The following is an 11106-nucleotide window of genomic DNA, read 5'->3' as shown; positions in this document are numbered from 1 at the left end:
AGCATATTAATATTCAACTAACCAAACAAAATGCTTCCTGTTTAATGGAACTATCACAACATTCTCCTTCAATTAAACTGCAAAAACTGTTCCTTATCTACAGTGTTCAAGTTTTTGTTGGTCATGATTTATTTGTTTGAAAATATGTTGCATGCTTTCTTTTCTTCTGACAAATCATAATTTTTTGATATACCAAAGAAGGGCAACAGTTAGAACAAGCCTGTCAAAGGATACAACTTTTTGCAGGTTAATACCCCCAGAATTTCTCTCTTTTTGCTAGCTGCATCATGGTAAGGTTGTTTTGTTTCTCATGCATTAGTTTTATCACATATTTATGTCCAATATTTTCTAAAATTTCACATATTCATATCCAAAAAAGGTGTGCTACATTATATTCTTCACTATGGGGAAAAAAAAAAAGAATGAAATGTTTGTAATATGTTCTATTTCTTATTTGATCAATCACTAAAAGGAACCATTGTTAGTTCCTTGTAGCTCTAGGGCTGTACCTTGCAAGCAGGGACAGTAACATCAGGCATGTGAGTAAAGACAATGGATAAAGGAGCAACCATTATTGGCTTTGCTGATTTTACATGTAAAGGCTCCAGATGAGGTATGAACCCAGATGAATTTACACTTAAAATGTTTCCATTAAGTAGAATGCTTTGACTCTGTAAATTCCCACCTTTTGCTGTTAGATGGTATTCCTCTCTTCTTATTTTACCATCAATGCCTTGAGGCAGCTTGATTATTGTTGTTTTATGAATTTTGTGCTTATGGTGTGAAATCCGAGACCGGTGCTTGTGTTGCAAGCTCATTGTACTATTGAATGCGAGCTTTGCCCGGACGGTAGTGCTATTGTTGAGGTTGATCAAAAGTAGTGTGATGCCTTTCTGCAAGATAGGAAACTTTGGTCAAGGTCCAAGAAAGGGAGGATTAACAATGCTTGATAATTGCATATGAGATGAACTTACTGATTGTTTTGCACAGTGAGTGTAGGAGCGGATCTTGTCTGTCCCGGTGAAGCTTGTCGAAAGAACATTTCTTCCCATTAGCCGGTGCCAAAGAAGTGCACTGCAATGGAGAAAGCAGAGTATCATGCAAGTTAGACTTAGATAAATGAAAGCTTATTTTGAAGTAATAGGTCTAATTCGAATCCTGCAAGTTCATAATGAAAGAATTTCAAATAGCAATTACCTGTAGTAGTCTGGATTTGGTTCAAAGTTGGTGGTGTTTAGTAAACCATAATTTCCACCAACCAGTGACTGTCTGCAATACGTTTTCGTATCATACTTAGATGCCATGCCGAGTTGATCTAAATACCTGCAATTCATGTCCCAGGAAAAATGAATCAGAAATCTATCAGACAGAAAGGCCTAAGCTTCGGGATAGCAAGGTATTGCGACATTACCAGAAACTGAACACAAATGCATTTGTGACAAGATTATGGCCACTGTTGTAAGCTCCTCCAGCCTCACCCACCCAGGCAGCTGCTGAAGTTGTAGAATTCTTGATGATGTTATGAAGGCCACTGAATGTTCCGGACACACCCTCAAGAATGGATGGATCGAGAATCTTTTCAACAAGATGGTCATCAACTCCTACACAGAGAAACACACGATTGTCAAGTTCAAACCTTCTTTCATGTCCTAAGCTCCTATACTGGATTATGCACATAGGAACCATACCTGGTCCAAGGTTGTATATGTGGTGAGTGACAACATCTAGGGACTTGGTTGTCTTATCAATGTATTCCGTGAACCAATCCAAGTCATAGAACCCTCCCGGTGTAATAATTAACGGCTTCAAATCAACATTCTGGTATATCTTCTGCACTATACTTTGCAGAGCCGCTGTGTCAGCCGCATACTGGTCTGCAGAGACACGAGTTCCGACCCCGCTTCCGCACAATTCATTTCCTGACAAGCGAAAGATAACAAAAATAATGTGTTTCGGTCGATACATTATCTAGAATTCAGATATATCATGTATAGTTCTTTTACCTAACTCCCAACCGTGAATGGTATAGTTCTTGTCAACAGTGTATTGCATAAAAGATTCGGCATTGGTGTAGTTCCAAGCACCTACGGCTGAACCATCAGGGGCTATAGTTCGACCAGCAAGTGCATTTAATCCAAAAATAACCCTAGCTCTGAATAATCAAACAGTTGAATTAAATTAATGGTGGAATTAAGAATTCATAATGTTGAAGCTCAAGGAAAATTGAAAATGGTGTTTATACCCTGCTTTTTGAAAGAAGGAATTAAGGTCATCCCATCTATTCATTGGCAAACATCCTTGTGTAAAACCAAACATCTCAGAAGTGTTTTTGACAAATGAAGTGCAGGGTAGTTGATTGTCATCAGTGTCATATATGACTTTGTCCTGTAATGTGCCGCCCAACCTAATCTTCAATGGTGAAAAAGCTGAAAAATATAGGGACTGGTAAATAAATAAAATAGAATAATTGAGATGGATTTTTATGGGAAAGAATTGCCTTACCTTTAACGGCATTCAAGAATAAGTTTTTATTAAGATCCTGCAAAAAAAAAAAAAGAAAAGAAAAGGAAGATGAAACAACATCTCAGCCAAAACCACTTTTAAACTGGGAAAATATGCTTTTTCCAGATTGAAACAGAAATACCCTCTCAAAAGTGTGAAAAGACCCATTATGTTCATTATGAAAATCATTGTCAAACAACAAAGAAAAGAAGAAGAAAAACCAGATTGAGAAGCCCAGCAAGGCCCCAACTGCATGTCCCATAATCACATTTCTCAGGAGGCCACCAATCCAAAGTAGCACAAATGAAATCATCATCTATTCTACCAATCGGAGCTTTTCCATCAATGAAAACAGTCCCTTCAGCACTTGCATCAGCTTGTGAACTTACAAAACTCAAGCTGTAGAAGTTTAACAAACAAATAAAACAAACCCAGAAACAAAAACCCATCTTTGGATTCAACTCAGAAAGAAGAAAAAATGTTTAGATCTTCAATGTTCTGAAAATGGAGCTGAAGATATATTAAGTTCCCATAGGAGGCAAAAGTAAAAGATTTAACTTTTTTTCTTTAATAAAAAGGGGGACAGTAATTAAAACTCTGCTCAAAAAGTGAAAATAAAAGCAGAAAGAGGAGGATATTAAATATATATATATATATATAAAAGGTTTTTATGGAAATGGGGAAAATCAAGTTAAGCTTCTTTCCATGTTCGTTTAATTAAGTTAGCAGTTTAGAATAAAGTGAAGGGTTAGTTGCATAAAGTGGGACCATTATGGGCTGTTGTTCCCTTTCATCTTTGCACTCCCTCAAGGAAAACAGCAAAGATTTCTTTTTTATTTATTTTGTTTTTTGAACCTATCAAACAAAACTGAATCTAAAGGTTGTGGGATCCACTGTTTTGTAAGAACCTTGAAAGCATGAAGAACGTCAAAGCCGCAAACCCTCGGTTTTGTTAAAATATGTAGTTACTCCCTGTACTTTGTCAAATTTTGAGATTTAGTCCTTAAGCTAAAAATTAACTCTTTTTTTAGAAAAAAAATCAGTCCAATAATTAAAATCAAAATTATTTTTTTCAAAATTTGTGAACTTCGAATTTTGATTAGATTGTCCTCGTATAATTAACAGAAAACAAACATATTACATTAATAAATTTTAACAAAAACTACGTAATGATTATAATTGAATTAGAATTTTTAAATTAAAAAAAGAAGATTAAATCTTTTAACTTTTAAAGTAACAGGGACTAACTGCACATTTTAAACCTAGATATAATGATAAGATAATGCTATAGATTAGGGATTCCTCGTAACAAAATTTCATTTTTGCTTAATATATGGTTAGTGCTGTATAGAGCATTGAAAATATATACGTGGACATCGAGTAGTGTGTCTTAAAAAGTAAAATTAATTTATGGTTGAAATAATACAGATATCCCATTATCAAATGTGTTAGGACCTTGGTTTTTTTGTTTTAGCTACAAATGAACAAGTTGGAAATAAAGTTGCAAGTTTTCACGTGAAGAAACCCAGGTCAGCATCATTAAATATCACAAATTATTGTTATTATTATTATTATTATTTGCTTTGTGTGTTCATTGTTTTACGTCCAAAGCTTTGATTATAAAATCAGAGAGAGCAAAAGTGCATACCACTCATACGTGGATTCAATAGGTATAACATATAATCAAAGCTAACATAAAATAATAACAAGATTGAAGGAATATTTTGGTGATCCAACTAAAACTGAGATATTCACCACTACTTTGTATTAAATAAAATTAACTAGACAAAATAATATATCTCAATCCTCTTTTAAATTCTTTATTTAATTTAATACACATCATCTCATTACAAGATAAAAAAATTATTTGTAATTCTATTATACATTTTAAAATTTTAATTTATTAATTGTAAACTTTTACAAATATGATGACATCTATAAATATTTTTATGTTACTTATTTTTAATTTATAAAATTTAATTATTTTTTTAAATTAATTATTTATTCAAGAGAATGTTCACATATGCTATATTGAGAAAGGATTGTGTATCTTGTGATTCAACGTCATCCTTATCTCTTTCTAATAGGAGAATGACAAATCAGGTTTTTCCTTTTAATTTTTAGCATTTTTAGTTGGATTTAAATGTTTTAAGGAGAAAAAACTGAAAATAAAGAGGAAAAATTTGATTTGTCATTCTCTTATTAGAAATGAATAAAATGACATAGAATCATAGTTTCATATAATTCTTCCTCATGCTTACTATATTGTATCATCTAATCTGATAAATAAATATATAAACTAATTCATGCATTCGGGTTATTTTTTGTTACCAACAAAATTTGTTTGTTAAGTGATTTAAAACTTGAATGCCAATCTATACTAATCCCTACAATATGACTTCACCTTAAAATGGAGTATTCTGCTTTCACTTGAATTGAAATCAAAGCAATTTTGAGAGTATTGCTTGGGTTTTATTTTTTTATTTTTAAAACAATTGTCATATCGGTATTATAATCGAAATGAAATGTTCATCTTCAATCAAAAGTTGGTCCTATTGCTGTTTTCAAACTAGTTAGTTGGAGAGTTTCAGCAAACATGTCTTTCCCATATTGATCAGAGTATGGTGAGGTATCTACCTAAACCAAAAGGGAACCCACCAACACCATTACTTCAAGGTTAGTTAAGGCGAAGCTTTTCCTTATTTTTGTTGTACATTAACCTAACACTCCTTTCTTATTTGGAAATCTAATTATTGTTTTAAGCTGTCAAGTTCCTGTCATCCACTAACACACCCACCTTCGATGTTATCCAATGCAAGCAAATATTCATGTGCACTTGAAGAAAAGCTTCAGTTTTTTACCTAGAATGAACAAGGTTCCAAAACTATGAGAGCTGACTGGTTATGCAAGGGAACTCTATGTATTCTCCACTTGTCAACTACATTTTCTTCAAAAGCAGTTGAACAAATACCAATTAACAAACATTCGAGAAAACAAAGTCAAACGTTTAGATGGTAGATAGAATTGGAAATTGTATCAATGCTCGATTTATCATTTAGCATCATGCAAAATAAAATTAAGTAATTTATTTTCAAAATTTTGGTTGATTAAAAAGTAATGAAATATGAATTGTTGTACTTTTTGTTCCAACAACAAATGAAGCAGTCGGGCTTTCTTCAGACTATTGAATCGCAGTACAAATTTTAATTTAAACCCAACCAACTCCAAGCCTTATCCTCACATATTCAATATAAATTCGCTCAACCTTTTCTATTGAGAGCTGTAATAGATCTATGAAAGAAGAACAACTGATGCGATCAAAATATGTTCCTTTAAACTAAACTGAATAGTGCTCTCACTTAGTGTAATAAATATGAGAAACTTCATTCTTTATAAAGACTTTCTTCACAGTTTCGAAGTATGCCTCGTATTTCCGGACCCTTCCAGGCACTTATCGTTACCTGTATTGTGACGCGAGGACGTCAAAATCGCAACAACTCCAACAAGTGATGACGTCAGGACAAGGAGGTTTTCGATGTCACGACGACGGACAACGTTGTGATAAGGCGATTCGGGACGTTGCTATGTGGCGATGTGTTTCTCACATAAATCGATTTTCTTTTCTCAGTTAAATTCTATTATCTTTTCTCAATTAAAGTCTAATTATTCTAGGGATATTTTAGTCATATATTCACATGAATTTCAGCTTACAAAAAGACTTTTTTAACCCTAGAATTGATATCTTCATCACATTAAGATTAAGAGAAGATTAAGAGAGTTTTGAGAGAGCTTTAAGGGAATTTCGTGTTTTAGTCAGAAAGCTTTGTTTTTGAGGTTTAGGGTTTTTTTATTTTTGAGTTATCTCCATCTTGTACTCGTTCAGATTATTTATCGTTTCAATGAAGTTTTCTTTACCCGTGGTTTTCATCCTCTTCAGAGGAGTTTTCCACATAAAATATTTGTGTTCGATCTTCTCTACTTTTTTCTATTTCACTGTTTATATGGGTCGAACCCTAACAAATTGGTATAAGAGCTTGATTCAGATTTTGTAGTCAACTCGTTTAGAGATGACAATAAGATTTGATATTGAGAAGTTTGACAAAATCACAAATTTCAGTTTATGGCAAGTTAGGATGACAGCTATTCTGGTTCAGTACGGTCTAAAGAAAGTCGTTACATGGCAAAAGTCTGCGAATACGAATCAGTTAGAAAATGATGAACTTGATGAGAAGGCTTTGTCAATAATTCAGTTGTGTCTCACGAACAATATGTTGCAAGAAGTGCTTACAGAGAAAACGGCAGCAGCTTCATGAAGAAAATTAGAAATCCTATACATGACAAAGTCTTTGGCTAATTTATTGGTGTTGAAACAACACCTATACACATTCCGTATGGGCCAAGGTGAGCACCTTAGGGGTCACATCAGTCAATTTGTCACTTTCTTGAACGATCTGAAGAATGTTGAGGTTAATATAAATTATGAATATCATGCTTGCTATTATTGTGTTCTTTGCCCCTTTCATATAAGTTTTTTAGAGAGACCCTAATTTATGGTAGAGATAAATTCTTGTTGGAGGAAGTGAAGGGAAAATTGTTAAGAAAAAACAAACTCGATAATGAGTTTGGTTCAAATAACAAGCCAGATAGGCAAGCCTCAATTTTGGTTGCAAGAAACAAGATTGGATCAAAGTCAAGGAATTGAGACAAGACATGTGGCTACTACAAGAAGTTAGGTCACATTAAGGCAGAGTGTTATAAGTTGCAAAATAAAAATAAAAGGGTCGCTGAGAGCAACGAGAGAGAGGTAGCCTATGCTAGTATGACCGAGGATAAGGGTGATAATTGGTTGCTGGTGTTTACGACCGAAAAGTCTAAGCTTATGTCTGAGTGGATCCTAGATTCAGGTGTTCTTACATATTGTGTCCCAACAAGGACTAGTTCTCCACATACAATTCAATTGTGCTCATGGGGAATAATTCAACTTGTAAGATAATCAGTATCGATTCCTCCAAATCAGGATGCATGACTAGATTATGAGGACATTGTTAGATGTCAGACATGTGCTTGATTTAAGAAAAAACATCATCTCCCTGAGTATGTTAGACTTGAACGAATGCAGAATCGTCATTAAGTCAAGTGGCATTAAGGTATCTTGTGGAGCTCCATTCTGATGAAAGGTTAGAAAATCGGTAGTCTAAATACTCTGCAAGGTACAATAGTGATTGGTAAAGAAACAATTTTCTCGTTTATTAAGGAGTCGAAGTCAACTCGTATAGGGCATATGCAACTTGGTCATATAAGTGAAAAAGGTATGACCAATTTGAATAAGAGAGGTTCTCTTCCGAGTGCAAGAGTTGGAAAGATAGAGCACTGCTTTTATGGGAAGTGGACACTACTCATCGTTGATTTGGCAATTTAAAAAACTAAAAGTCTTCCAGTTTCAAAGTTCAAGCACCATTTAGACTCGGTTAATATCCTGTAAAGAGCAAGTTAGGCTCATGACGGGTATTGGTAAGGAAGGCATTGAGAAAATACGAGTCAAGGTGGAGATTTTGAAATGTGCCTCACATTTTCAAACCCTTTCAGGCACTTACCGTTACTCGTATTGCGACACGAGGATGTCAAAATTGCAACATCTCTAACAGGTGATGACGTCGCAATGATGAGGTTTTCAACATCACGACGAGGATTTTCCTAACATCACAATGACAGACGATGTCGTGACGAGGAGATTCAGGATGTTGCGACATGGTGACATGTTTCTCACATAAATCGGGTTTCATTTCCCAATTAAACTTTGTAATATTTTCTTAGTTAAACTTTAAGTATTCTAGGGATATTTTTGTCATATATTCACATGATTTTTAGCCTATGAAAGGGCCTTTGTAACCCTAGAATTGATATCTTCATCACATTAAGATTAATAGAAGATTAAAAGAGTTTTGAGAGAGCTTTAAGGGAATTTCATGTTTTATTCAAAGAGCTTTGTTTTGGGGTTTAGGTTTTGTTTATTTTTGAGTTAGCTTCATCTTGTAATCATTCAGATTATTTGTCTTAGCTTCATCTTGTACTCATTCAGATTATTTTTCATTTCAGTGAAATTTTCTTTGCCTGTGGTTTTTTATCCTCTTCAGAGGAGTTTTCCAAGTAAAATATTTGTGTTCAATTTTTTCTACCTTTTTTTCTATTTTGTTATTTATACAAGTCGATCCCAAACAACTTAAAATGTAGTTGATACACCAATCTGTTGGTAATGGGGATAAGATAGATAAATTATCCTTTTATGTAACACCCCTTACCCATGTCCTATGCCGGGACAGGGTACGAGGCATTACCGGACTTAAACACAACCAATCATGCAAACCGGGCCATAAAATTTCATTCATATTTTAAATCATTCTATCACATGCACATAGTCCCTTATTTGGGTTTACAAAGCCCAAAACATACTTTAGAAAGGGTTCAGGACTAAACCGAGAACTTTGGAAAGCTTTGGGAAAAACTTAGAAATCTTTCTCATGAAACAGGGTCACACGCCCGTGTGGACACGGGGGCAAGCCGATGTGCCATCAACACGCCCGTGTCTTCAGGCCGTGTAACTCTCTATTTATGACATCAGCAAATAAATTGAACCACACGGCCAGGCTACACGCCCGTGTCCCCAAGCCGTATCCCTCACACAATGGAGACACACGGCCGTGTCTCATCCCGTGTAGTTAACTCTTAGGCTATTTTCCAAGCATTTTTATTACCCTTACATGCACACACATATACATGGATCCAATGGCATTCAACATCCTCAATTATGATACAAACATATCATTTACCTATCAACATGCATGTGTTACACATTCCCACATTAAACCAAGACTAGTCATACCATAGTTATCATTGTGCCAATTTATTTCAACTGATCATCAAACTTTCATGTTCAAAGTATTATTGTTTTATCTCCATATTACACATTTAATTCATGGTCATAAAACATGCATTCAACAAACATGACATATTGCCAACCATGCATGACAAACAAACATAATCATATTGTAACACCCCGTACCCGAGACCGTTTCCGGAGTCGAACACGAGGTGTTAACGGACTTAATTCATTAATTAAACAGCTCATACAATTCATTTTAAAATTTCCAGACAAGCTGGCTAACTGCATCACAGTCGCTTTAAAAATCATATCTCGAGTTACGAAACTCGAAATCCAATTCCGTAAATTTTTCCTGAAACTAGACTCATATATATATCTACTAATTTTTTTCTAGAATTTTTGGTTGGGCCAATTAGTACAGTTTATTAGTTAAAGTCTCCCCTGTTTCAGGGTTCAACTACTCTGACCTCTGTGTATTACGAATCAGATATCTCCCTATACAGACCTTCAATGACTATGCCGTTTGTCTCTAATAAAACTAGACTCAATAAGGAATCTGTACATATAAAGCGTGACTTCTAATTATCTTTGTAAAATTTATGGTGAATTTCCAAAGTCAGAACAGGGGATCCAGAAATCGCTCTGGCCCTATTTCACAAAAATTTAAACATTTCATAAAATATAGCTCATATACCTGTTTCGCTTATTCCATATGAAAATAGACTCATCAAGCTTCGATTCCATAACTTATTCATTATTTAATTCCATTTCTACTATTTTTAGTGATTTTTCAAACTCACGTCACTGCTGCTGTCTGAATCTATTTTATGGTAAATTTTACCTATTTCATGGTTTCCATGGATTAGCTAGCAATTTGACATACATAATACCAAATATGATCATGATTAGCCATTCCAATGGCTAATCATTACCAAGCATTTCTATTTCCATACCACTCAATAACCATATCATAAGACCATACATATAAAATGATTATAATGCTATACATGCCATACTCAAAATATACAAGCCATTATGCCAAGATGGTATACGGATAGTGTGAGCGTGCCTCCGACCGTTTCCGATTTCCGAGCTGGCTTGTCAACACTACAAGGAATGAAAAGGAGGAGTAAGCATAAATGCTTAGTAAGCTCACATGCAAATAGCAAGTAACATAACCATATAAGCAAACATAAAACATCATTTGCATAATCATCACCAAGACATTCATATCACCTTTTCATTTATCATCTTACCATATTGTTGTTATATCGAGTTTTCAACCCGAGGGTTAAGTACATACCTGTTCAAAGTATCCATTTCACAACACTTACCAATCGTCCCTTTCATCTTGAGTATTCCTCCATTTGAGTAGAACTTTACCCGTTAAACACATCGAATATAATTCGGATACATGGAAAGTTTGCACATAAGTGCCACATATGTAGCCAAGCTACCATGTAATCCGCCCATAAGTGAACTCGGACTCAACTCAACGAGCTCGGCGTTCGCATCCATAAGTGAACTCGGACTCAACTCAACAAGTTCGGATGCCTAGTTACATCTCACGAACTCGGACTCAACTCAACGAGCTCGGACGCTCGCATCCATAAGTGAACTCGGACTCAACTCAACGAGTTCGGATGCTCAACCATCCTAGTGACATGTCACTTGTATCCTAATCTATTCCTAAGGTTCAAACGGGCATTTTCCTTGATCACACA

At 34.8% G+C, this 11106-nt stretch overlaps 1 protein-coding gene across 1 annotated transcript; it reads right to left on the bottom strand.

The window, feature by feature from the left end:
* Positions 1-344: 344 nt before the first annotated feature.
* Positions 345-3304, bottom strand: LOC108465217 (heparanase-like protein 3). Its single transcript, XM_017765540.2, has 9 exons — positions 2724-3304; positions 2503-2539; positions 2243-2426; positions 2004-2152; positions 1689-1919; positions 1412-1601; positions 1198-1323; positions 975-1074; positions 345-893 (listed from the first exon to the last, which is right to left on the bottom strand). The coding sequence occupies exons 1-9, from the start codon at positions 2949-2951 to the stop codon at positions 498-500; spliced, it is 1641 nt and encodes a 546-aa protein (XP_017621029.1). The 5' UTR covers positions 2952-3304; the 3' UTR covers positions 345-497.
* Positions 3305-11106: the final 7802 nt, after the last annotated feature.

Source organism: Gossypium arboreum, chromosome 8, assembly GCF_025698485.1.
Source record: "Gossypium arboreum isolate Shixiya-1 chromosome 8, ASM2569848v2, whole genome shotgun sequence".
NCBI classification, from domain to species: domain Eukaryota; kingdom Viridiplantae; phylum Streptophyta; class Magnoliopsida; order Malvales; family Malvaceae; genus Gossypium; species Gossypium arboreum.
The sequence above is the reverse complement of the archived record's forward strand: the minus strand, read 5'-3'. Positions and strand labels throughout refer to the sequence as shown.

Bases quoted from the DNA above. Each gene is read 5' to 3' on its own strand.
- LOC108465217 (XM_017765540.2), bottom strand. From the start codon at position 2,951: ATGGGTTTTTGTTTCTGGGTTTGTTTTATTTGTTTGTTAAACTTCTAC. The intron at 2,540-2,723 runs GTTTTTCTTCTT...TTTTTTTTGCAG, and splicing joins TTGCTGGGCTTCTCAATCTG to GATCTTAATAAAAACTTATT. The intron at 1,324-1,411 runs GTAATGTCGCAA...CATGAATTGCAG, and splicing joins GCATTTGTGTTCAGTTTCTG to GTATTTAGATCAACTCGGCA.